Source organism: Impatiens glandulifera, chromosome 3 (assembly GCF_907164915.1).
Source record: "Impatiens glandulifera chromosome 3, dImpGla2.1, whole genome shotgun sequence".
NCBI classification, from domain to species: Eukaryota; Viridiplantae; Streptophyta; class Magnoliopsida; order Ericales; family Balsaminaceae; genus Impatiens; species Impatiens glandulifera.
In genome coordinates this window covers 6201027-6228856 of record NC_061864.1, presented here as the reverse complement: position 1 = coordinate 6228856, position 27830 = coordinate 6201027, and the positions used below count along the sequence as shown (strand labels likewise).

At 32.7% G+C, this 27830-nt stretch overlaps 6 protein-coding genes across 12 annotated transcripts; 2 read left to right on the top strand and 4 right to left on the bottom strand.

Annotated features, from left to right (window-relative positions):
• Nucleotides 1-267: 267 nt before the first annotated feature.
• LOC124929591 (hevamine-A-like) lies at nt 268-3767 on the bottom strand. Its single transcript, XM_047469995.1, has 2 exons — nt 3657-3767; nt 268-1313 (listed from the first exon to the last, which is right to left on the bottom strand). Exons 1-2 carry the CDS (start codon nt 3765-3767, stop codon nt 369-371), a joined length of 1056 nt encoding a protein of 351 aa, XP_047325951.1. The 3' UTR covers nt 268-368.
• Nucleotides 3768-7624: 3857 nt separating this feature from the next.
• On the bottom strand, nt 7625-10710 carry LOC124929570. 4 transcript variants are annotated; one of them, XM_047469968.1, is made up of 5 exons: nt 10608-10710; nt 10280-10324; nt 8568-10190; nt 8030-8428; nt 7625-7943 (listed from the first exon to the last, which is right to left on the bottom strand). In XM_047469968.1, coding segments are annotated over exons 2-5 (2064 nt in total). In that variant the 5' UTR covers nt 10281-10324; nt 10608-10710; the 3' UTR covers nt 7625-7902. The 4 variants fall into 4 exon arrangements, with proteins under 4 accessions (XP_047325924.1, XP_047325926.1, XP_047325925.1 ...); XM_047469970.1 differs by having other exon boundaries at nt 7625-7937; XM_047469969.1 differs by having other exon boundaries at nt 10280-10321; nt 10608-10674.
• A 2981-nt stretch (nt 10711-13691) lies between these two features.
• LOC124930720 (probable inactive receptor kinase At5g53320) lies at nt 13692-16537 on the top strand. Its single transcript, XM_047471067.1, has 3 exons — nt 13692-14034; nt 14407-15650; nt 15727-16537. The coding sequence occupies exons 2-3, from the start codon at nt 14423-14425 to the stop codon at nt 16368-16370; spliced, it is 1872 nt and encodes a 623-aa protein (XP_047327023.1). The 5' UTR covers nt 13692-14034; nt 14407-14422; the 3' UTR covers nt 16371-16537.
• LOC124930721 (potassium transporter 26-like) lies at nt 16388-18934 on the bottom strand. The gene is made up of 4 exons (XM_047471068.1): nt 18298-18934; nt 18173-18223; nt 17784-18097; nt 16388-17711 (listed from the first exon to the last, which is right to left on the bottom strand). The coding sequence occupies exons 1-4, from the start codon at nt 18932-18934 to the stop codon at nt 16521-16523; spliced, it is 2193 nt and encodes a 730-aa protein (XP_047327024.1). The 3' UTR covers nt 16388-16520.
• Nucleotides 18935-23984: 5050 nt separating this feature from the next.
• Nucleotides 23985-26130, bottom strand: LOC124929590 (plastid division protein PDV1-like). Its single transcript, XM_047469994.1, has 3 exons — nt 26110-26130; nt 24906-25313; nt 23985-24551 (listed from the first exon to the last, which is right to left on the bottom strand). The coding sequence occupies exons 1-3, from the start codon at nt 26128-26130 to the stop codon at nt 24066-24068; spliced, it is 915 nt and encodes a 304-aa protein (XP_047325950.1). The 3' UTR covers nt 23985-24065.
• Nucleotides 26131-26143: 13 nt separating this feature from the next.
• LOC124932496 lies at nt 26144-27830 on the top strand. 4 transcript variants are annotated; one of them, XM_047473136.1, is made up of 3 exons: nt 26144-26327; nt 26470-26527; nt 26593-27830. In XM_047473136.1, the coding sequence occupies exon 3, from the start codon at nt 26615-26617 to the stop codon at nt 27617-27619; it is 1005 nt and encodes a 334-aa protein (XP_047329092.1). In that variant the 5' UTR covers nt 26144-26327; nt 26470-26527; nt 26593-26614; the 3' UTR covers nt 27620-27830. The 4 variants fall into 4 exon arrangements, with proteins under 4 accessions (XP_047329092.1, XP_047329093.1, XP_047329090.1 ...); XM_047473137.1 differs by having other exon boundaries at nt 26470-26548; XM_047473134.1 differs by having other exon boundaries at nt 26144-26380.

Here is a 27830-nt window from a genome sequence, read left to right as displayed (position 1 = left end):
ATTACTGTATAAATCTAGTAACATATTTCATAATCAATACACAATAAAATCAGAGTTCTGTAATCCTCACCAAAATTCTCTCTCAAAAAACTCACACATGTCAAACAAGCAAACTCGAATTCCTCCATCAAACAAAGAACAGCCATGGAATAATACAAGTGATTGCAAATTGCTCAATATGAATATCTCTGGCTGTAGCAAATAAAATCTGTTTTTTTTTTTTTTCTTCTCCCTTTTGTTTTTTTTTTCTCTTTCCGGAACATGAATCCTATACATCCTAAACTGGGATGTATTAAATTTTCAAACATCTTTCAGCTAACCTTTACCTTGTAATTATAGTTAAATTTACCTGGTAGTTCAAATATTAGCTAACGGACAGAAGTGTTGATTTGGTCGGTATAGCCTGTCTTATCATCCCAGAACTTGGACCAGACCATGACTCCTCCGAACCTGGCCGACTTGGTCACCACAGGCAGGATCTCTGACTTCAGGACGTCGGCGGGAATGAACCCACTTTCAGCCACCTGGGGAGATGCTGGCAGACCCAGATATATCTTTCCCGCGGGAATCATTGTGGTCCATGTCTCCCACGAATTCATAAACTCGCCTATGTTTCCGTTATAGTCGCACTGGCGGCTATTGGTAGTGGAATAGGAGGATTCAATGGAAACAAAATCAAACAATGCCGTATTAATTGCACTCCCCATTGATGTGCTCCCCGGAGTTGGACAAGGATGTGCCGCTCCCAGATAAAGCCGATTTCCACTTGAAGAAGAAGTAGAAGTGTTGTAATTTGATAGAAACTTAGCCAAGTCATCATAGTATGGGAGGTCCTGCTGCTGGATCATGAATTGTATCCCGTCCAGGACCGCATCACCAAATGGGCGAGATTCCGACCGGCCGGAAAGAAAGTTGTTCCACAGGTACATGGAGACATTTTTGGCGTCATCCCTTGAGGATAGAGGATCACTCACAATGGCAAGCATGACTTTAATTCCACTTTTCTGACAAAAGCGGATGTCGTCGCTCATATTGCAGGTGTAGTTTGTGGGGTTGCAGTGGCCGGTGAAGTTAAGTTTTGGAGTTCTGCCTGTTCCTAAATTGGTCAGGGAGGCTACTATGACGTGGGAGTATCGGTCTGTATTGCATGCACTGCGAAGTGTTCCCTCCTCTGGCCCGTCCTGTCCCCAATAGACCCCCACACTGTCTAGATTTTTAGGAGCTGCGGCGGAAGCGTCAGAGACGATGACGAGAAAGAAAATCATAATGTTGATGAGTACTACTGGCTTCATTAGGAGTAGTAGGTTTTGTTTCTGCAAAGCAAATCTGTGAACAATTCAGTCGTCCTGATTAAATAAATGCTACAACCAAAGCAAAGCATGTTGCCTCCTCCTCCTCTTAAGAGCATGGCTATCCATGACCCAAAAATGGGTCAGTTAATTGTGTGAATTTATTATGACCAATTGGTTGGTCATTCAATTACTAATGACCAAAACCATCAAAACCATAATTTGTTCATACAATCAAATCCATCTAATAAAAATCAAATCCATCTAATAAAATGCTGTCATTTGTCAGACTCTGATTGGATGCCAGTTTTTTTTATTTCTTATCTTTAAAACTCGATTTTAGCATTATTTATTATTTAAATAAATAAATAAAATATACCAAAATTCATAATTTTCCGAGATCTATAAATAGAGACCACACTTGCTATTATCTTCCTTTATTTACAATTATCCATAATTAATACTAAATTATTATGGATAACTACAACAATAATCCAAACACTTTCGTTGATTTTGATCCCGAATATGAAAGTAAGACCGGTAGAAGGAAGAAACTGCAGAGGCGTGCAAGTAAGAGCGATAGAAGGAAGAAGTTAAGCAGACTGTATGTTGAACAAGACGGTGATTTTGAGTTCTCGAGTGAATGTATTGTGGTTATCAATGTTGGGAATTTTGAAACGAAGATTACTTTTATACTGTAATCTAGCAATGTGAGATGGGTAAATGCACAGGTTATCCAAGTCTAAAACAGAAGATCAAGTACAGAACAAAACAACACCAGATTTACGTGGAAAACTCTCTCAACCTGGAGGGTAAAAAATCACGGGACCAACCAGCAAATTTCACTATAAGCAAGAAACAGATACAAATGTCTTCTCAACTTTAAACCTAAAGTTGAGGTATACAAACAGAGAAAACCAATTTCATTTAGACTCAAACTAGTCTAGGTATAAGACAACAAGAAATTGGAACCTGAAGGTGAAAATGTAAGAGATCTACTGCCTCCTTCTCTTCTCTGTTTCTTCTCCTCTTTGTAGAATGACTTCTCTCTCTAGAAGTGATTGAATAAGCAGCATTCTTAGGTTTTGCTTGTTTTATTAAATGCCTAATTGGGCTGGACCCAAAGGCCCAACAATCAATACGTATTTGGCCAACAAGGACGATGTTGCAGATAAAAACACGCATCTGCTAACATATGGCAATTATATGGAGCGACTAATTTGTGAAATATGTTTGTTGGTGTTGTTCTCTTAATTTTGTGTCTCCGAGACTATGGTGTATGACTGGAAATAGTTATCTTCGGAATTCTGGTAATTTTGTGGGTAGGTATCGAAATTTTGTTGGGAGTTTTGATAGAAGTTTTGGGGCGAATTCTGAGATATACCGTAATTATCTCCCGGCGACATCATATTTTTTGCCACCCGGTTGGATTATTACGCTTGAACTGTCGAAAACTTTCATATTCGGGATCAAAATCAGCGGAAGTGTTTGGATTATTGTTGTAGTTATTTATAATAATTTAGTATTAATTATGGATAATTGTAAATAAAAGAGGATAATTAGTAAAAAATGGATAAAATTGTGATTTTTTTTGTGCTCCGAAATATAGCAAGAGTGGTCTCTATTTATAGATTTTAAAAAATTATGAATTTTAATATATTTTATTTATTTTTTAAAATTATAAATAATTCTAAAATCGAGTTTTAAAGATAAAAGATAAAAAAAATTTGGGTAACCAATCATGACAGCATTTTATTAGATGGGATTGGTTGTGATTGTCTGATTGACCATGATAAACCCTCACAATCAACATCATAACCCATTTTTGAACAGCATAACCTAACCTAATAAATAAATACTCCAAATCTCCTGTTTAATATTGAACAGCATACAAAACGAGTTCAATATTGACAAACAAAACGCATATCTAATTGAATAGCATTCAATTTAGATTGGACTCATCTAATCTATGAGTATCAAATCAAGATAAAACGAAGATAGCAGCGCCGTAAGAGAAGAGCTATTAATTTTTTTTTTACAGAATCTCTTCAAACCCTAAATTGTTACTGTTCAAAACTTCTTCAATTAAGAAACAAACCCTAAAGTTTTCTTCACCCCATCTCTTTTTTCAAACAGAGTATTCTGGTCTGTAATTTTCATTCTATTTCAGAAAGAGAGGAGGAGGAGGAGATCGAGACTACATACGTATATATTTCATTAATATTTGCTGATGAAAAAGACTTAATCACCATCCCAGATTGAATTAGGCTTACTACGTACGTACGTACGTACAGAGAGTTCATTCATCCAAATTCAAATGTTCTTCACCATTCCAGAAGCTAGAAGAGTTCAGTTCAGATTGATTACCTGCTCATCCACGATGCCTGCGAGCTTGATTGCTTGTTCACTTTTCTTCTTCCCTGCATAAAATCCAACTTCTTCTTTATCATGCAATGTTGGTAATGAAGGACATATCATTATATAAATTAGTGTTATTTGTTAGACAAGTTAACTTATTACATTAGTTTGACTTAATTTTGCTAACTTAATTCTCTGAGTTATTTATTAAGGTGCATTTATTTTTAGGTGAGATTATATGCAGATTTATAATTTTTATTTGTTAATCTTGTGATACTTTTGAATTTTGAAATTATTAATTTTGAATCTTAAAATGATTTATTTTTTTTATTTGTGATTATTATATTCACAGGTAAATAAAAATTATATACTGGTTTAATAGCTAATATATAATCAAAATATTTTGTCAATTAGGTCTGACCCAAAATGAGCACAGCTAATAAATGTACTGATGTCATTTGTCATGCAATTAATTAATTTAATAGTAGTTTCAGGATGATTAAAGCTCATTCTTTATCTATAGATATGAAATATTGACATGGCATTTTTTTTTGGGACAGATGCCCATCTATATAATTTAATGCCTAATATTTATTTTGGTCAAATTTTTTTCATTTGTTAGGATTTTGAAAATTGATGAATGATGAGAGTTGACATTTTTTATTAATCATATTGGTACAGATGTCCTATATAACTATATAACTTTCATGCGGTATATAATTTTTAATTTGCATTGAAACTTTCATTAGAAAAAACTAAATCTGAAAAGCTGTTCGACAAACCGACCACAAATGGGGATGCTCATTCCTTTTTATCACTAAATCATTTAGATAATAATGTTTTAGTAAAAATCACGCGATCTCGAACATCTAGCTGATGTAATGGTTTGATTTACAAATTCTATAATACAATTTTCAGATTGTACGTATCTTCAAAATTTTAATGAGAATAAGTCCTGAAACAAATATATATATATATATATATATATTCTTTTACCTGAAATCGTGGTTTAAGTAACGTAGATTAGTCATTTGTGATGGTGGTAAAGAATTGACAACTTGCAAAAGGATGATTGTTGTAGAGAAACGGTTAGTTGGAATTTTTAACTACCTAAAATATTGTGTGAAATTTATTATGTACATATAAAACGAAATTGATACAAAAATTAAAATTATTTGAAATGGATAACAATCAAAAATTATTTGGGAGACATTACAATCATTATCTAAGTTAATATATATATATATATAGTATAATTTAAAGTTGGAAAAGAAAATGAAACGAAGGCCACAAGGCCAGCTTCCCTAAAACAGCTACAAATGAGTGAATCAAACAAATCCTAGATTTGGTGGTTGATTTATTTGAAAATATTTTAATCAACGACTTTATTGAGAGAGAGAGAGAGGTATCTAGCTAGATAGGGATAGTGAAAGACGTTAGATCATCATATTTGATAAGTTTGTCAACTAATAATATTTTTATTATATTTATTTAAGATTAAAAATTATAAAAATAACAAATTATTGTATTTTTTAAATTCATTTTAAGACTTTTAAGTACAGACTAAGGTGTTATTAGATGAGTTAATAATATATCAGTTTTGAGAACTTGTTTTTTTTTAAATCAATATAAAAAATAGTTATAAATGTAATAAATTCACTTTAAATTAAGACATTAGAGAAAATAAACTAGTGATAGTTCATCTCTTAAAATATACTTGAACTATCTTTTTATTTTAATATAATAATATAAACATTTTAATACATACAGAGAAAATAATTTTTCTTTTTCAATTAAGAAAAAGAGAATCTAACTTATGTGATTTTTTAAGTAGACACTTTTTATACTGAACCATCATGAGTAAGGTAAAAAGAAATTAAAATTATTATTTTTTCATATAATTATCTTTAATTATAATTTTAATTTTAAGTTACAATTTTATCATTTTTGAATCACAATTCAATAATTTAATTTTAAATATATAGCTCATAAAACTAAAAAAACAGTCAAACTGTTGGCAATTCCAGCCCATCCTAGCTTTTTTCTTTTCTTTTTTAATTAACTAGTTATTATCAACATCAAAAGCAAGCTAGTTCAACAATGTATTATTAAAATAAATATTATTTCTTCAAACCTCCTGCACATTCATACCGGCCGCCCCTTCTCTCCCTCTTTGGGTCAATTTCATTTCCAGAATAAAGAAGAATTGGTTATTTAATTACAGTACAAAATTAAAATTATTATTTAATTACAAAAACTCAAATGCAATTTTAAATAATGTCTTGATTAAAAGTACTGAAATTGAATTTGAACACAAAATATATGAATATATATAATTAAAATAAATTTTATAATATTATTTTATTTAAATTAATATTTAGATAAGATACTTAATACAAAAAAAATATATAATTTTAAATAAATATATATTATTAAAAATAGGAGAAACAATATTATATTTTAAACTTAATATATAATAGTATAATACCGTACATAAACATGAAAATCATTATTACAAGTAGAAAAGTGTGAATGGAATGCATATTTATGAAATAATCTATTTTTAATATTATTTATAAGGTTTTTAACCTTATAAATAATATAATTTATAAGAATTTGATTTTTTCCTAATATAATTAACAATTTGAATAAATATTATTTTTCGTGGTATAAATAATAATAAAAAAATTGAAAAACTATTTAATTATATATATGTTGTATAAATAACAATTTAAATAAATATTATTTATATGGTATAAATATTATTAAGATACTTTGTTTTGAAAAAAAGTCAAATGAATCAATTTTAAAATTGTTATTTTGAAATTATAAATTATATTAATTGAAATTTTACTTAAAATTATCAATTACAAATTTAAGGTTGTTCGAATTAATATATATATTGTTTTCAATTCTATTTACACAATTATCTAGGGATAAATTAAATGTTTATTTAAATAATTTTATTTGATGAAATTTTAAAAAATGAATTATTTTTTATAATAAAAAACTTACAAAGTATTAGTATGTAATAACAAATATTTTAGTAATTTTTTTTTTGTTATTGGCCGGATTAATAAGATGTTAGATTAAAATATAAATTTTATTAATTTTGTTTATTGAGTTTATTTTTTATTTAAGAAGTTAGCAAACCTACTTCAACTAAAATAATTGTAGAAATTTAACTAATTACTTTTGTTTTTTTATGGCTATCTCGGGAAATTTTATAGTAATTTTTATGTTTAGTTATTTATGATATTTTACTTTGTTTTTTTATTATAAATTTAATTTGTAAAAAAAATAATTCTTTAAAATCTTAATCTTAATTAATTGAATTAATATTATTATATTTTTTTATATAAATTTAAAGTAAGAATAATGTAATAGATTTATGATTTTTATAAAAGAATAATCAATCTAAAAATCTCTTATCTTTAGGTTTAAGTTTTTTTTAGTTATTATATGTTAGTTTTTTATAAAAATATTTCAATTATATTATTATTAATTCACTTAATTTATTTATTAAAAAGAATTAAACATTGAAACTTTTGAAGTAGGTTACCTAAATGTGCCCAAAAAAAATTGAAGTCAAATCACGAGTAAACAAACAAATCACATAATTTATGGATTAAAATATTTATATAGACTTATTTTATATTTTATAAATTTAAACTAAAAATATATTTTAATAATTTATTAATTTAATATTAGTTTAATAACTGTCATACTTTTGTGACTGATAGTTTGACCGAACAAATTACTTTAAAAGTTGTTGTATATTATTTATTTAATTTTGACTTGGTTGGTGGGTTTATATAGTCATATAATGACGAATAAGTTGTAAGATTTGCCTTAAAGGCCCTAAACAGACAGAATAAAATAGTTATTTCTTAGCAAAAAAAAAAAACTAAAAAATAGTTACAACTTACATAGTAACATAAAAGTGAAAATTACAAAATCCATAATAAAAAAAAATGGAATGGAAACATAAGACTATGATCAATATATTAAAAAATATATTTTTTTATTAGAAATTCTCAAACAGACAATTTGAAACTGAAAATTAAACCCATCAATTCTAATTACATCCTAACTAAACACAGGCACATGATTATTTCAGATTTTTTTTATATATTACAAGAGTTGGATTATGATTGATGACTACATCTGCTTCATAGTTGTCCAGTTGATGATCGATTGATCCCCTTTAGTTAATGGATGTATAACTTTGCCGGCATGCATCTTTAATCACTAATCAGAGTCTAATGCTGAACTCATGATCATGAATATCTACTCCTAAGTAATAAGAAAATAGAAATATCATATATTAAATTTGAACCTTTATTATTAAGGTTAATAATAATAATAATAAGATCACAAACCGAATATATGGTCGCTTGCACCAAATATAGAGGCGCTAAAATGTCTGGTGTTTAAATCACTCCCGTCCAAACCAGAACCAAATCGATCCAGCCATTGAGTCGGGCTTGTGCTGTCTGTTTCGTCGACCCACTCTGAAGTCATGTCCATGTCGTCTAGTTGTATAGGGTCCACTTGAGGTGATTTCGGTTTCATAGATCTTGCTAACTTCATATTGTAATTTATATAGATAAGATCATTTAGTGTTTCTTTGTCAATCTTGTTGCGTTTCTCAGAGTGGATTTGCTGAAATACAGACCATTGTCGTTCGAATGTTGAGGAACTGCAAACCTGACTTAATATTCTCATCGCAACTCGCTGCAAAACTGGTGTGGAATCACCAAACTGTTCCCACCATAGTCCTGCAAATACACAATATAGATAGAGTATTCCCCCATTGTTGGATTGTTAAATAGATTCAATTTGTAAGCAATATCATGGAATCCCCTACATTCAAATTGTTAAACATTTTTTTTGAAAATGAAAAACTCACAAGCATACCTGGGGCGACAGTACTGATTGCCTCCTTTGCAAGGTTGCACCCGAACATCCCGGTTGCCCTCGTGAATAAAATGATTTGATTTGTGATATCACGTCGTAACTCTGTCGGGAGCAATTTCTCCAAAACTCCAAAGAAATCTTCCTTGATAGATCCGATAAATTTGATTTCAGGGTTGTATTGGATGCCGGGATTCAAAAAAGCTGCTGCAGAATGTAGAGGAGTATGCATGTGGTTATGCCATCGTTTATCAACAATATCTAGGAATGTCTTGCTCTTAACTTCATCCATTATATAATACGTCCTTATGGACTCTTTCGCCCTCGTCATGAGTTCGTACAGAAACCCGACAGCAGGTCTTCCTCCAGAAACCTCCCTAAGAACCTTCAAGAAAGGTTCGGAAACAGCAACACATTCTTCAATCACCCTCCAGAAATCATTGTCTTCCATGATACTAATGCATGTTAGGTTCTGAGGCCGGTTTGCATAAGCAGAATTCGAAGATAAGTCAGGCGTGTTAAACATATGCTTCAATCTTGATTTCTGCTTTAGTATACACTGCAACGAGAGGAAACTCGAAACAGACTTATTAATGCCTGTCTTAATGATGTCTTGCCCGCCAGTGAACTTTTTCATCAGATCAAGCACAGAAGAGTTGTTGTATATGAACTTGGTTATAGTCTGCGCTTGAAGAATGCATCGGTTTACCCAATCCACCTTACAGATATCATCTAACATGGAATTCAGGCATTGAGAAGCACAAGGAGAAACGAAAATGGTGCTGTAATTCTGCAAGATATGGTTCGCTATACCCGTGAAGTTGAGAGTAGTGTCCATGATGACCTGCACAACGTTTTCAGGCCCAAAATCCTGGATTACAGAATCAAATAAATCCGAGAGACACTTCACGTTCTTGTAATATTCAGATGCGTCGACTGACTTATGGAAGAAGGTTCTAGAAGGTGACGAAACCAAGAAGTTAATCAGAGCTTTCGATTTGTTGTCTGTCCAAGTCTCTACTATTATGGTGCAACCTGTAGCGGTCCATTCTTTCTCAATGTCTTTCGAATGTAAACTTACTTCAGATTTAATCTTTTCCAACCAAGTAGTTTTCAAAGTTTCAGCAGATGGGCCTCTAAATCCTAAACCACACTTTCCAATTGCATCAATCATGGATTGATATGACGAAGAACGGGCTGCACTGAAGTCGAGTTTATTCTCAAAGAAGAACATGGCAATGCTTCTCTCGACGTTTTCTTGATCATTGGATTGGGGAGGAGTGGATGGGGTAATGGAAGGAAAAAACATTGCTAGAGGTGATGGTGTGAGTTCAGCTGATATTGGAGATTGCTTCATTTCAACTGCCTTTTGTATTTGTTTCTTATTAGTGCTACTGCTACAAGAATCTTTTCCATCATCCTTGGTAGCCATCATTTCTCTTATTCTATCTGTAACATCATCTCTAACTTTTGTACATGGATTCACTCCTTTACTGGGTATTCTTGATAAATGATGCTTTAACCTACTGATACCTCCATTAAGAATTCTACAACAGAATTTACATCTAACTTTGTTTCCATCTAATTTATCAGCATATTCCCAACATATATCTTTTTCGCGAACCACTACACATGAAATACCCAAAATAAACATTAAAAATCACAGGTGACAATCGAGAAAGCAAAATTTCAGTAAAAAGGTAATAAGTTCTTACTGATTGATTGATTGATTGAATGCTTGTCACCTTCTTCTTCGACTACTAAAGAACAAGAAGAAAAACAGAAAAGTTTAATTGATCCATTATTTGTTATCAGAAAGAATGCTGAAATCGCGTAACAAATTACACTCGGAAGATGAAGTTCACTTGATCTAATGTATAGAGAAAAGTGAATTAATACTGCATAATTGCATTTCATTCGATCAAAATCAAAGTGAAATTCATTGTTCTATAGTATAGAGTGAGATCGAGCGAGCTTAAATCGTTCACAGTTTAGGAATTAGAAAAAAAGAAGAAGCGGGAGGGAGGAGAGAGAGATACTTACGAACAGAGGAGAGAGATAGCACAGCGGAGAGAAGCTCGAGGAAGATATCCGCAAGAGAGGATATCAGGTGATTTTGTTATCGCGAGAATTTGGAAAGGGGTAAGTCCAGTTAGGGTTCTCGTTATATTCTCTTCTTTGGATTATTCATTGGTCTTCTCGGTTTTTTTTTTTTTTTTTTAATTATCATTAGATTCAAATGAGAGTTAAATCTATAAATTAATTAATGTTAAATTGTATAAATAATTAAAAAAAAATAAACTCTGAATGAAAAATATCCAATTCCAATTTCAAAGAGAAACATATTTAAGTTCGTGAACAAAGAGCGTTGAAGTAGAGCAGGTCGAATAAATCATTAAGTGTATTTACCAAATATTGTGAGCGTCTACCCGAGAATTGGTAAACAAAACTGAAAAATGTTTTGTAAGTGAAAATAAATCATACATATATGACTGAAATAGTGAGAAATACATAAAAATAACGTCAAGATATTTTGTAAGAGGTTTCCATGTGAAAGAAAAACTCTTTATTGGAAAAATGAAAAATAACTCTATTTTCGATTGTTTCGTCTCATTTGTTGCTAAGAAGAGAACGAACACGGATTCGAGATATGATCACCAACACAATCGGAAGATAAGACCAGTAAACGACTCACCAATGATTGAGTGAATTATTCGAATTTAAAAATTCGGAATGAAAAAACTGATCCAACTAAAAAAAATTCAAACACAACAACAACTCAAATTTGAAAAAAAAAATTAAAATATTCAACCACCCAATGCAGAAATAAAACAATGAATAGAGACAACTTTCTACCTTAGGGACTTATGGTTATGGGCCCATCACTTCTGATTTGTTGAATTAAACTTTATTTGTTTTCTTAAATTCTATTCTTACAAAATTAATATGTGAGATTTTTAAAAGTGTTTATACAGAATTCGATATTATAGGTGGATTGTGAAAATAAAGAACGACGAAAACAATATAAATAACGTTACTAAAAAAAAGTCAAATTGAGGTGAACTTTTGTATACCACATATTTTGACATTAATTAACAAAATTATTTAAGTTATCATAGTTTTTTATATTACTTGAATAGAAATTGTAATTATAATTTGAACTAAGTCTATCTCAAAATAGATAATACTGTGTTAGAAAATGAAATTTTCATTCAAATTAAGCAGTTCATTTGAAGATTATATTTATTCTTATAACAAAATATAGGTGAAACCAAGATCAATTTTAATATATAAAGCATTTATTTATTTTTGCTTGGTCTTGAGACAAGTTCCCAGTAATTGAATTAGTTTATGGACATATTTTTATTCTTGTTATTTTTAGGTAGCATGTACTACGAGGTCTGACTATGGGGTTGTAGTTATATTAAATTTTTTCCTACATTGATATGTTATTTTAACTTAGTAGATATAATTATTATTTTTTATTTGTAAAATAATTGAACTCTTTTATATAACAAAATTATAAAATAAATTGTCTTGACATATGTTAGCTTTTCCATTCCACCTATGGCTAGATTTGGGCTGCTCTGGGTTGGCTGCCTATCTTATGGGGGCTTGTCGGGCTTAGAGTCAGCCCAGACTACATGTAACAAATAATATTAGGCTATTTTGAAAGCATGAATTTGACATTTTAACCCAAAAAAATCACATTTGGCAAAAAAATAAAAAATAAAAAATAAAAAATAAAAAAATGATCATAACAAAAGCTTCTAAATATTTATCAACCTTTATAAGTATTTTGTAAATATGAATTTTTAAGTTTTAAGCTTTATTATTTTAAAAATTATAGGTCAAACATTTATAAAGTATGTTTTTTATTCTATACAAGTGTCTAAAATAACTAAAGATGTTAATTTTAAGATTTGGAAAATAAAATTTATCAAAATTTCAATAATCCCATCATCAAATTATTAATTAATTAACTAAATTTTTTTTTTAAAAATTTAAATATAAAAATACATTACAATAATTTAACCTACTAAAAATTCCAATAACTTATATATATATATTTTTTATACCTCCCATAACAAACATCAAAAAAAAATTCTTGATGTTTTAAGATAGACACTTACTTTGATACATTAAAACTTTAATCTTTCTATTGCTTTTAAAATTATTATAGATGATGATAAAAAAACAAGCCTAGAGGGAAAAAGGAGAAAATCACTCATTTCGCTACCTAATCCCAACCTAATCTCATGCCACCAAATACACCAAAATTTCTTATGAATATATTATTTTAACATAGTGTTAGTTAAATATATGCATTGTTTTTTGGCAGTTTCTAAATAAAGTAAGAAATATATAGAGATGGTGTGCTTTGGTTAGTAGCTGGATCTACGGAGGAGACGCAAATGCTCCCACGTGATTGGCTGCATCGACCTCAAAGTGGACCATCATATTTTTAGTCAACTCCATATTCCCATTAATTTTATTATTTCCATGTGACCACCTTTTTCCTTTGTTTATTTAAGCTTGTTCTTGTATGAGAAATTTTGTTTTTGGTCCTCTACCTTTTCTTTTCGATTCTACTTTGTCCTTTCAACTTTATATATTATTTAATTTTAAGTTATTTCAAATAAATAGAAACAATGCTGGAAGAATTGGAACTATTCAGTTTTGATAGAACTCTATCTCGATTGTTTTCGAGTGGAACTATTTAGTTAGATAAGATTGTCGAACTTTTAATAATTGTAGTTGTTTGATGTGTATCATTCATGATGATATTATTACGACGTTTTATAATATTCGTTTTAGAAAGTCGGTGGAGTCGATCAGAGAATTATACGTTCTTTTTTAAATCTCGGTAACATGTTGAGTAACATGTTTTTTTTTTTATTAGAAAAGTCGGTAAACACAGTTGAGAAGTTATTCACTTTTTTATGTCATGTCTTTTCGTTTTGTTTAAACATTTTTTATCATTTTTAATATGCATCTAACATTTTCAAAAACAAATTATAAATATGAAATAACTATAGTGTGTAGATTAAAATGTAGAAAATATTTGAATGGCCTATTTATGATTTTGAAAGAAGATAATAATAATAATAATTTTGTCAGCACATGCACATACTAACTAGGCGGCATCAAGGCATGAGTTGTTGCTTCATGAGAAACCGCTCCTATTCCCTCCTCATTCTCTCCAATCATTCATCATTATCTTCTTCTTCTTCTTCTTCATTTTGATGTTATCCTTCTCTACTACAGATCTTATCTCTGCTTTTCATCCCCTACTGATCTGTATATGTATGATTCATTGATTGATTGATTGTATTCTGTTTACTGATAAGTCTCCGATGTCCGTCTTCTGATCGATTTTCCGGTTTACTTTGAGGGAGGAAGAGAATCTGGACGAACTGATATCTATGATCATTTGAATATTTCTCTTCTCCGATATCTGGAAAACGAGGTCAGTCAATTTCTTTCCATTAATTTTCAGCATCCGTTGCTTGCTTTTGTGTATTCGTGATTCACTAGATGGATGATGGATCCTGATTTGTTTTTTTATATATCAATCAAGCTTACATTTACTACACCGATTTGATGATTCTGAAATCTCCCTTTCAATGCGGTCATTTTCGAATCCGAAGAAAGAGGCAAAAAGTCAGTTACCAAACCTGACAGCCTGGCATTTCAATTGATCATCACTCACACTTACTTGCTTTTTACCAAAACGGCTGACTTAAATGTCTAATTTGTCTGCTCTTAATGCAAATTTCAAAAAGAAACGTCAATACTGCTTTCCAGATTTAAGATTCCATTTGAGTTTACGATTTTGCAGACTGATCGATCACAAGATGACTGTGAAAATGCCTTTGAAGATAATTCTCTTTAGTCGACTTTGCTTGCTGTCTACTCTTTTCATCATGATGAAAGCTGAACCAGTTGAAGATAAACAAGCCTTAATTGATTTCCTTCACAACATATCTCATACACGTCCTCTCAACTGGGACACGAGATCATCGGTTTGCACCAATTGGGTGGGAATTACTTGCAATCATAACAAATCTAGAGTAATTGCTGTTCAATTGCCCGGGTTTGGCTTGCGCGGGCCAATTCCTTCTAATACTCTGAGCCGCTTATCTGACCTCCAGATCTTGAGTCTCAGATCCAATGATATATCAGGTCCGTTCCCTTCTGAGATCTCCCAACTCAGAAACTTGAACAATCTGAATCTTCAGTCTAATAAATTCTCTGGTCCCTTGCCTTCCGATTTCTCAGCATTCAGGAATCTTTCCATCCTTATTTTGTCCCAGAATGCTTTTAATGGTACAATTCCCTGTTCAATCTCAAACTTAACTCAGCTCATAGCCCTCAATCTCAGCAACAACTTTCATTCTGGAGATATTCCTGATCTGAATCTACCTAAACTTCAAGTTTTGGATCTGTCCCACAATAACCTCACAGGTCTTGTTCCTAAATCTCTTCAAAGATTTCCCAGCTCGGCATTCTCCTCCAATAACAACATCTCCACAGAAAATTTCCCTCATCCAATACTTCCTAATCCACAGCCACCAAAAAAGCGATCTAAACTCACCGAGCCTGCAATATTAGGGATCGCCATTGGGACTTCTGCTTTGTGTTTTGTCCTGATTGCTGTTACAATAATGTTTTGCTGCTCACACAAGAAAGGAAAAAAGGAGGAAATGCCGCGGAGTAAAGAGAAACCTGGGAAGAAACCAATGTCAGAGAGAAAGAATCATGAAGATGGCAGTCTTGTCTTCTTTGAAGGTCACAATCTTGTTTTCGACCTGGAAGATTTGTTAAGGGCTTCAGCTGAAATGCTTGGAAAGGGTGCTTTTGGAATAACATATAAGGCAGCACTGGAGGATGCCACAACAGTAGTGGTTAAAAGAGTTAAGGATGCAAGTATGGCAAAGAGAGTTTTTGAGCAACAAATGGAGATTGCTGGAAATATGAGGCACGAAAATATAGCTCCCTTAAGAGCCTATTACTATTCCAAAGAAGAAAAGCTTATGGTGTACGATCACTATGCTCAAGGAAGCGTTTTATCAATGTTACATGGTATGTCCAACTAATTAAAAGATGATTCTTAGTAAGAATTGAAATTGAGAGTTTTTAGTTCTTTTTAATCTTGAAGGAACAAGAGGAAATCAGGTGACACTAGACTGGGAAGCCCGAGTAAGAATCGCAATGGGTGCTGCAAGGGGGCTTGCACATATCCATTCATCAGAGAACGGCCATAATAAGCTAGTCCATGGAAACATAAAGAGTTCAAACATTTTCCTCAACTCAACCCAATACGGCTGCATATCCGATTTTGGTTTAGCGACAATAATGAACCCAACAAGTACACATGTGGTGAGGGGAGAAGGATATAGAGCCCCAGAAGTGACAGACAATCGGAAAGCCTCTCAGGCATCAGATGTGTACAGCTTTGGAGTGTTCCTGCTGGAGCTCCTCACCGGAAAATCATCTGGTGGAGAGGAAGATGCAGTGAACTTGGTGAGGTGGGTTCATTCAGTTGTCAGAGAAGAGTGGACGGCTGAAGTGTTTGATGTGGAGCTGTTGAAGTGTCCAAATATAGATGAAGAGATTGTGGAGATGCTGCAAATTGGGATGGCTTGTGCAGCTAGAATGCCGGAACAGAGACCGAAGATGGCCGATGTCTTGAAAAGAATCGAAGACCTCCGGCGGCGGGAAATCATGTCTGAAGACTCCACACCTCCATTGACTCCGCCACCACCGCCAGTGGTTGAGGTCGGATCCACTTCTAGAAGTTAATGTCCAAAAGACAGAAAACAGAGATAAGGATTCTGTTTTTATTCCACAAATTTGTCAACATTTTTATCTTATAAAAACAAAAACCAGATTATTTTAATTGTTAATCAAGGTTTATTATTATACAAGAACCAGATACATATGACAAGTTTCCTATATTTCGTAGAGCATCCCCACTTGAATCGTCTTCCCCGGAGGAACCCTAAGGCTTGAAACTGCAGACCTGCAATTCTTCTGAAAGAACCTATAAAGATAAGATATAGCTATGTGACCTAGCCAACCGTTCTTTTTATCCGACTTCAAAATGGTTCTCCCCGTAACAAACACGACCCCACTCTCTTTTCCCATCTCAAGTCGTATCAGTTCTTCTCGTGAAGTTGCAATCTCTTTTAGCTTGTCGACTACAGACCCAACAAAGTCTTCGCCCTCCATACTTTGCGAATCCTTATACCCAAACTCAACAATGCACCTGTAAACCCCGTCAACCCCCAACTTCCCAACGTCAAAGCGTTCTTGAGGAAGAACAGTCTTGATCGGGAGAGTTCTTAGTGTCAAAATGACCAGAGTCTCCCGAACAGAATTCGTATGCTGAATATAATGTCTGATTATCGGTGGAATCCCGTTCACTAGATCTGTACAGAAGAAACAAATCCCTGGTGGCCGGCTGGTTTCCTTTTTCGACAATATATCGACGAGTTCAGAAGTCGACATCTTTCTCTCTGCATCGTACGCCGTCTTCTTGCTCCTACCGTACGTCCAAGACAACATGATCACTAAAAAGAAAGCCGAGATTGCAAACGGAGCCCATCCCCCTTGCGGAATCTTGTTGAGAAGAGAAACCATGAAAATACCTTCGAGAATCACGAACGGGATGAAGAAGGACGCGATTAGGAAAACGTTGGTGTCCCATATGACCAACATCACTAGAGTCACTAGACACGTGGTTATGATCATCACCCATATAACCACCACACCGTAAGCGTTTCCAATTTGAGTTCCGTTTCGAAAACCCACGACCAGAGCGATGCAGATGACTGCGATCATGAAGTTTACTTCCGGTGAGTAAACTTGTCCCTCGTACTTGGACGAGGTGTGCTTAATGTTGACGCGCGGAAAGCAGCCCAGTGCTAAAGATTGCTTGACGATGGAGAAGCTTGCGGAGATCATGGATTGACTAGCAACAATGGCGGCTAAGGTGGAGACGACAAACATGGGCCAGTAGACCGGTTTGGGTATGGAACTATAGAAGGCCGTGCTGACATCACCCGGGTGCTTGATCAAGAAAGCCGTTTCTCCCGCGTAGGTCAGGACCAAGGAGGGGTACACCAACAAAGAGAAGGCAAACTATATATAGATAGAAAGTCAGAAATTAATTAAGAAAAGAAAATGAAAGAGCTTATAATAGAGTTAAGGTACCTGGATTGATCTTTTGTTGAAATGGCCGAGATCAGCAAACATGGCTTCAGCGCCGGTAGTGCATAAGAAGATGGCGCCGAGAGCCTTGAATCCGACGTAACCGTTTCTCGAGAAGAAAGTGACGGCATAGGAAGGAGACAGGGCTTTGAAGATTGAAGGGTAGAATTTGGTGATGTTGTAAATGGCTATAAGACAGTTAAAAGTGAACCACAAGAGCATGATCGGGGAGAACGAGAATCCCACTTTGCTTGTCCCGAATCTCTGGAACCCGAACAGGATGATTAAGAGCACCACCGATATCAGGATAACATAATCTGAATGAACAATTCATTCAAATAAATTAAATTATATATTTCAAAACTATTGATTAATTAAACTTAATTACCCACCCTGTGTTATACGGTGAGAAAGTGATTGTATGCCTTGAAGAGCTGACAGAACTGCATTAAAAATGTTTAAATTTTAGAAAATAAAGAAAAGAAAAGAAGTAGATAAATAAGTATATATGTAATACCACTGGTGGCCGGAGTGAGAGCACCGTCCCCAATGACCATGCAAGTTCCAAGTAGGACTACAAAGGTGAGCACAGATTGAACCACAACGCTGTTCTCAATGAAGCCTTTTGTCTTGGACTTGAGCCTTCCAGTTGTTTGAGTGTAGAAACTCTTGTTTGAATCTGAGTCAAGGCGGGTGTTCTGGATGGTGAGTTTGGTCCGGAAGTTGAGGTGGCGGCAGAGGAAAGAATAGAGAGCAAAAGTACCACCCTCGCCGTGATCGTCGGCGCGGAGAACGATGAAAACGTATTTGATGAGAGGAAGTAAAGTGAGAGTCCAGAAAATGAGACTCATAATCCCCAAGAAATCCGCCTCCGTCGGAATATTCTCCAACTGGACGGAAGAAATCACGTACAACGGCGACGTTCCGATGTCCCCGTACACCACTCCCAAACTCTGGTAAGCCAATACCCACGTCTGCCAACCCGTGTATACCTTGCGATCCTTTACAGCGGGCTGGTACTTAGCACCAAAGCTTACGTCTCTTGACAAACAGCCGGCGGACTCAGAATTATTATTGGGCAAACTCTCCAGGTCCCTCTCCGCCTCCTCCACCACGCCGCCACCGCTATTCACGATATCTCCATGATCGTCCATCGCAAATTAAAGGTTAACGTTTATATTTATATGTGTGCGTAGGAAGTGATTATTACTTACTAAACAGATAGCATATTTATATACATACATATACAGAGATTTGATGATCGATAGAATAGAAAAAAAGGTGATCATTTGAATCAATGGACAAAATAAGTTACGTGTATTTTACGCGGGGGATGGTTGAAATTAATTCATACATCTTCTTAGATTATGTACTGAATTATTATTAATTTACCTTAGTTATTATCGTATGTTTGATTTTACCATTTAAAATTATTATTATATCAAATTTTTAAAAAAAAAATAATCAGTGAATTTTACTAAGTTAATAAAGAAATACAAAAAATAATTTGTACTATAGTTAGATATATTGTCTTTATCACTAATTAATTGTGTGCACTTATACGCTAGCTAGGGACATTATAAGTCAACAACCCAAATTGAATGATTCAGTTAGACATTTTGATTTCAATTTGAATTGGAGGATTGCGCCACTCTTACCCTTAAACTACTTGGGTTAATTTTTATTTTACTTTATTTCTTTTCATATCTAAACCAGGAAAAAGTTTTATAATATGAAGAGTTTGAAAATGACAGTAAAAATTATTATTGTCAATATTTCATTTTTTAGAAAAAATAAGTTTTAAAAGAATGTGAAAAGTTATTTATCTTAATTGGTTCTTTGGGTGATGAATTGAGTTTATGTTATATTTTGTTTGATTTCACATTATGTTTAGTCGGATCGAATTTGTATTTTTAAATATTTATAATCCGAATAATATTTTCAGTTTTTGGTGGGTCGTTTATTGTTCATACATTTTGCTGCTGAGGAAGAGCCTTCTTCTCTGAACCTAGATTTTGATTGTTCGGGTGATCTTTTATCGAGTTTGTGTACATCCTCTTCTGAGCAGCAAAGGCGCAACAAAGGCGATGAAGTTGTCAAATTTGGAATTATTTCTCATTTTTATGTTTCTCATTATTTTCAGCATATATTTAGATAAATAGTTGATAAAAATTCTTCACACAGCACTAAATTAGTTTGTTCGGCTTACTCAGCTACTTCATCACACATCCTTGTGGAACTCAAACAAGTTCGTTTTTATAATCACCTAAAAAATGCAAAGAAGGTTGCATTATCTTAATTTATTTATTTAAAAAAAAAGCTTGTACAATCTTTAATTATATTATTTTACTAATTTAAAATCAAAATTTATATATATTCTTGTCTGGTTAAAAAAAATGATTTGTAGTAAGACCAAACCTTTGGGTTTTTTTTTCATGTACCTAGATCAATGGTCATTTTAAGATACCAAAAATAAAGAAGTCTTAATTAAAAAAATATAAATGAAAAAATATTAAAAGAATCAATTATATAAAATAGTGAAAGAAGCCTGAATTAATCTGATTTTATAGGATTAATTTATTAATACTATGTGATGCGAGTAAATATAAAAATGAAACTCATGGATTATTTTCATTTAATATAAAATTTGAATGAATTGATATTGCAAAAATGGTTAATTGATAACTTCATTAAAATCAAAATAAATAATGACATTAAACGTTAAAGAGGCTAATAAATATTAATATTGCATTGTTGAACATATATCAAGGGAAAAAACAAGTTTAAGAGAGAAAGACGTACGTAAAAGAAATAATGAGTGGTTATGTCCGAAAATAAATATATATTATTAAATTTTTAATATATATAATTAAGGTATTAAACATTTTAAATATTTTTCTTATGCGTTTAAAGTAATATTTATATACAAAATTTTATTTTCATTATGAAATGGATGTTGGATTTACAAATACTCACTCCTTATTATATATATTAACCAAATAAAAATTATCTTCTTAAATAGATAAATATCATAAATAAATAAGGGAAGAAAAAAAAAAATCAGACTAAAAATATATTATTTAAAAATAAGTATTTGTTCATGGGTCTTTTTTTAACACATAATCCTAAGAACATGGATTTTAAATTCAGTTGCTAGTGATGTTTACATTATTGTGAGGTGACTCTAATCTACAGTAAATATGATTGTTTACATTAATTGTTTGAATTGTATTTTCATAATTATGAATAAATACATTTGAACTAAATTGTTTTTGTTATGTATTTTATGATATAATCTTCATTATTTAATAGATGAATTAAATTGGTTTTAAACTAGAAAATAAGTATTTGTTTTAGAGAGTGACTTCTTAAAAAATAAAAATACAAAGAGAATCCACTATCAGCCGATTAGAAGAAAAAGGAAAACAGAAGAAAAATTAACTTACTTTTGTCATATCTAAATGGATTATTACTTGTTTACTTAAAACTAATCCAATTATTATTGTTAAACTCTTATGCATTATTGGAGTTGTTTAATTAAGATAAGATTGAATATGACAACATAAATATAGATATATCGCCGCTCTCTGCTCATGTGAACACAAGACGTGTCTCGGAAAAGATTGTGGAGTCAATACAAGATGCATGACTTGGGGTTCTAAATGCCATGGACCGAAGTCGCGATGGAAATAAAACAGTCTCCCCAACAAATGGGAGGGTCATCAAAGCATAACTCACACATCTAACAAATGGGAGGGTCTCTATTGAGAACAAAATTTGCTTTGAATAAAGTGATGTATCTTTCTAATTAACTTAATTGGTTGAATTGTTAAATTGAGCTTCCTTATTTAGGTCAACTGAGAGTTCGAAACTCTTTCTTTAATCCTCACAATTTTGGTTCTTAAAAATGAAGTTTTGTTTTAATGGTTTCAAATATAGTTAACTTATTATTCATAACATTTATGAATGAATTAAATAAATAAAAGATCATAAATAAAGGTAGTCCAAACTAATCTTGCTTAATTTTTTTTAATAATTTATATTTATTAGAGTGTTTGAAAACGGGACCGGATCTGCTATCCCACGCTATATCCTAGTTGTTCCTTATTTAAAATTATTCTAAAATTATTCTCTCTTAATGAAAAAATAGTTTTTGTAATTTTGAACAAAGAGACAGCTAATAAATATATTGTGGAACAGCATATTCAGACCCGTTTAACATTCTTGATCCTTGTACATGCATATATAGCCACAATATTGATTATAAAATTGAATGAAGTGCATTAAAAATGGGTCCTAACTCAATCTCAATCTGAATAATTATTATTTGGGACCGACCATTAATGAAATGGTTTGGTATTTCCTTTTTCCTTAAATATTCCGTATCCATTATAAACTCTTATGAATAAATGTTTTATTTCTCGAAGAAAGATTAAAAATTGTCAAATGAAAAAAAAAGTATTATATTTCGGCTAAAAGGAACAGAGAAAAAACTTTATGAATAATGACACATGCATCATATGATCAATGGTTAGTTGACTAATTAAAAATATCTAAATTATCACGGAATGATGTATTTCTTTTTATAGTTGACATAAGAATTAATATGATAAATTTAATTTATTTGTTTTTGCTAAATAACGTGATAATCCATTCAACGAACAAATTTGATGGGCAAGTAGCTACCTCTATACATTAGCTAGCATTATACTTATTTTCTTTGAAGTGTGAACAGTTGGACATGTTATTCTAAGTCTTGTTTGGATGGCGATAAAGGTGGGCAAACTGAGTTGTTGACGATTTTAGCACAATCTCTATTCAAACGACATATATACTTATTTCTTTTTTATTTAAACAAAATGAAAAGATCTTTATAAATAATGAAATAGGTTCATGATTCATTCACGGTAAGTTTTACTTTATAATAATTGATAATTGACACTTTGACTCTTAATAATTTCATAAATATATTAAAACAAAAAATATCGGTTTTAACCGGTCCCAATTCATTCTTATACCCCGTAATATTATTAGTTTGATTTTGATTAGGAGTAATAACTTGAGTTATGTGCGGGTTAAGTGTGTTTTACGGGTTATTGTTTAACCTTTGTAGTCATATTTTTTTTAATAACTCGAGTTGACGATGTTATAAAGTTTGAGAAAATAAATTTCCTTTAATTTTTATAACCGGGCAGAGGTGGCCCTGAGTCAGCCGAGTTAGGGAGTCCGCCGGGTTTAAAAGAGAAAAAATTATTTTTTACAAACCCACAACATTAATAATAATAAAACCGATTCTGATATTTATTTATTTTTGGAAGAAAAACAAAACATGTTTCTTTTTCTTACTTGTTATTATGCTTGAGGAGGCCCAACTCGTTGGCTCAAATACAAACCAATTATAGTTTATTTGATAAGTGTTTGGGTGGGACAATGCTTCTTATGGACGACTCCATGACGACCTAACCAATAATATTTTTGACTAAGCTTAGTTAAATATTGTATTAATTTCTTTACTAATATCCCTATTTATTGTTTAAATTAGTATTAATTTGTGATTGTTCAAATATTAACATCAGAGTATGCATGTTTGGTGTTCATTTGATTAATGATTAAGAAGAGAATGTAATCAATCAATAGAGAAAACAAAGTAAATAACTCAAAAGTTTAATTAGTTAATCTTGCATATCATGTGGATAGGATTGAGCCATCCTCTTTGTATTAAGCTTAGGATTATAAATTCTTATGTTAATATATATCATTATCATGCAATCTCATTATATATGGATTTTAATGTATGATTTCTTATTATGTACTCGTGTCTTTATCCAAACACTCTCATATCCACCCTATTCTTTTGCCTTTTTCTTAAGAAATTGTCTCATTCACTCTCATGTGAGTGACTAAGTTTGTGCTCAACTTCAGGACCAGATTTGAGTGCAAATTATAGCCTTGTCTTTTCCCTTACTAAAACCAGACACAATTAGATCATGTATATGGGTCCAACCATAACCACAACCACAGGTACAATATTATTGGATAAATAAATTTGTTCAACTATTGAAATATGCACACCATAGAAAAGAGATTGAGTTTCATTTCATTTCATATGCCTAACGAAACAATCCAACTATATGTACAATAATCCCATAACTCAACTTTCTAGCCTAGCAGAAAACCAAACAACAAGATCAAAACTATGTTGAATTGAATCAAACCCATCATTCACTTTCTCCACTTTTAGATTGTGAACAATATATTGAAGGACAAAGAATTCTCACCTCTAATTCAACCTCTAGCCAACATTACATCCAACTTATTACTTAATTTAGCATTAAATGGGCTATTATTAGATTGAGCAACTCTCTTTACATTACTCTTGGGTTCTAAGACATTGCCAACATTCCCAGCTTTATGCAGCTGTAATAATGCAAACATACTAATTGCAATCAAAGCAGCATTGCCAAACAGCCCACCCATTTGATCCTTTAGGGTTTTCTGAGCACAATGGAAGCCTGATATTACTGCTTTTACTAGATCAGCAGATCGTATTCCTTTCTGAGTTTTTGCAGGACTTTGAGCCGATACAAAATGATTTTCAGGAGTAACAAAGCAATTGGCATCCTTAACATTCCCTACAAAAGCTTGGGCTTCTTCAATCACTTTATACTTCTTACCTTGGTGTTCAGCCAATCTCATAGCCAAGATAATCCTGCTTTGCTCCAGCCGAGCAATTGCTGAATCTCTCTCAGCCCTCTGCTGTGTTTGTACTGTCTGCAAATTGAAGTTGACCAGTTTAAGAAGGAATCGAGATAATAGAATCTAACAAATGAAAGGTTCTTAATGTTTTTAGCTCAATTAAGGGAAACCCACAATCCTGAGAAAATCAATAAACTTATTGATGCTAATATTAACAACAGACAATTGCAAGTTCACTGATTAAACGAAATGGGTAAATATGGATTATGATGGCTCTTTCAAATCTTGAATTGAAAAGGTATTAGCTAATAGTTTCTATATAACACAACTTCAGTTTGAATAAAAGTTACATTTCAACATTCTCGAGCAAATCAGCCGACCTAATTTTGAATTACTTATAGAAACGGGAGCAGATATGGGTCATCTTACATGGAAGAACTCGAGCTGGTCTTCAAGGTTCTCGAGAGCGGTTCGGATGGCATTCAAGCTCTGGGCTTCATGAATCTCCGAATTGTTGTCATCGGCAAGTGGGAAATCCTTAACGTAGACGAAACCTTCCCGGGGGGGATTGTTATCGAAGGTCGACGGAGGTTTCTTATTGGCGAAGTTTCGAGGATGAAAAGTATCGTCGCCTTTACCAACGCATCTGATGGAAGTGAGATAGTGAGATCTAGAGATGGAGTGAATGGCATCGCTGAGCTTGTCATGAAGGTCCCAAATCTTCTCCATTACAGATTCGACCTCTTCGATCTCCATCTCCCATTTACAGACCAGAGGAGGAGTGAGAAAAAAAAAACCAGAGAAAGAGTCCTCGTTTGTGGAGGGAAAATCGGAAATCTAGATTTCTAGGGTTCTGTTTAATCTAATTCATTTTTTTTTCTAAGAACAAAAGAAATATTAATGATTCTATTTAGAAATGCTTAAGATTAAGTAGGTTATTTGTCATAGTTAGTGTTAATTATTTTTTTAATTTGTGAAAATAACAAATAGAATGATTTTATTTTAATTTGGTATAAAATATGTTATTAAATTAGTTTTAAAAACTTAGGTGAAAATTTGATGAAAAAATATATTAATTTATGATTTTTTGATATTTTTTTTAACAAATAAGTTTATTAAGATTAGGTATGCAATTTTGTAGCAGACACGAAAATACGATTTGAACACAAAAAAATTGGTTAGAGCGATGTATATTTTTTAGTTTGGATTGAAATATGTCAACCTATTCAGCCCTATTAATATTAAGGTCAAAATCGGGTCGACCTAAAATAACTAAAGTAAGGCTTACAAATTGTTTTTTTTTTTGAATGATTTTGTGTTTGTCATTTCCTTTTCCTTGAGATGTTTAGGAGGATTTATGATTTAGTTTGATTTTTTTTTTGTGTTAATGTAATTTTAATTTAAAATATAAATCTAATATTAATTAAATTGCGTTGGGTTGGGGGATAATTAAGTTAATCATGTGGAACTCGGGTCAATTAAAAAAGTTATAACTTTTGATGTAGGTCCTAATTAATACGTTGTGAAGTGATTTAAACAAATAAATAAGTATTTGTATATTTAAATGTAATCAATTAATTATTGAGATGAAAACTTTATTATACGATTCAATAGTTCAGGGACTAATATAGACTTCAAATCCTTGTCTAAACATTTTTCTCCAATTTCTTCAAGAACCTTTGCGATCTGATCTGATCTGATCTCTCTTCTTCTTCTTCTTCTTCTTCATTTCGTTCTTCAGTCGATTTACCCTAAACCGGTGAAGACCTTAGTTCGTGACTGGAAGGCGCGACTCGAGATCTTGCAGGCGTGAGATAGATTTGGTTGGATTTTAACATCAGCCGATCGAAGGTATACAAATCTCTACCTTGTCAAATCGAATCGAATCTCAAACAGAAATCTAGGTAAGAAAGGATTACATTGTATATAAATCAAAGGTTTATAGTCTCTACTAAGTTAATCTAGCCTACTTGCAATCTTCTATACGTTATAGGTCGGTTTGGTTACTCAACCCTAAATGGAGGACATTCGACTGTTCTTCTAGTGTTCGAGTAAGTACCTCAGTTTTTTAGATCTAGCTTCGGTATTGCTAATTTGCTAATAGCGGTAGTTGCAGATAATCGGCAGGATACTCAATTATGGCTTTTCCGTCATCCTCACCGGCGGCGGCGAAAGGTGTGGTGGTTACGGTGCCGGCTCTAGTGATTTCGGCGGCTGTGGCTGCCGTATTCCTATTTTTCCTACTTTCATCTAGCTCCTCGCCTCTTCCATCTTGCTCTTGTCCCTCTTCCACAACTTATACTACAACCACGACTAATGGTATCGAGAAGCAGCAGATCTCTCCGACGGCGGAGGATATAAGATGGGTGAAGGAACAGATCGTGGCGAATGGGCTTCATATGAAGGACAATGTGCTCCGCAAAGGCATAAACCCTCGAACCCGTGTGCAGCAACTCCAAGATCTCAATCAGTTCAAAGGTATATCCCACTATGAAGGAGACCAATTTGAGAACCACACAGCTCTTCCTTGTCCTGGAGAGCTTCTTGTGGAAGAGCATCATAGTAACTATGGTGAGCCATGGGCAGGTGGACGTGATGTTTTTGAATTCCTAGCTGATTCAGTCCATCTAAATTCGAATTCTCGAGTCCTTGAGATTGGATGTGGCACACTTCGTGTAGGGGTGCATTTTATCAGCTACCTAGAACAGCAACACTTCCATTGTTTAGAGCGTGATGAACTTTCGCTAATGGCTGCATTTAGGTATGAACTTCCTTCCCATGGTTTACTGAACAAACGGCCCTTGATTGTGAAAGGGGAGGACATGGATTTCAGTAAATTTGGGGTTGGAACAACATACGATTTGATTTATGCAAGTGCTGTTTTTCTTCATATTCCTGATAAGCTTGTTTGGGTTGGATTGGAGAGGTTAGCGGATATGCTTAAACCTAACGATGGTAGAATATTTGTGTCGCATAACATAAAGTTCTGTTCTAGATTGGGTGGAGATGAGTGTACTAAGAAACTAAATGTTATCGGGCTCGAATATGTTGGGAAGCATACACACGATAGCTTGCTTTTCAATCACTTTGAGATTTGGTTCGAGTTTAGGTCGATCAGGAGGAGAAGGAGATCAAAGGTGTAGTGTTTCTTCTGATAAATTTTGCAACTTACATAATTAGAAATGGTGCAAAAGGCTAGATGGATGTTCCTCTTCTTTCAATTTATTATGCTTGATACTCTATGTAAACTACTTATGTCCATCTCATCCATAACATGTTCGGAAGGACATTCACTATTTTTTTCTTTGTAAATTCCAAGAGAATTATGGATTAATGAAAATGGTTTCATCCTTT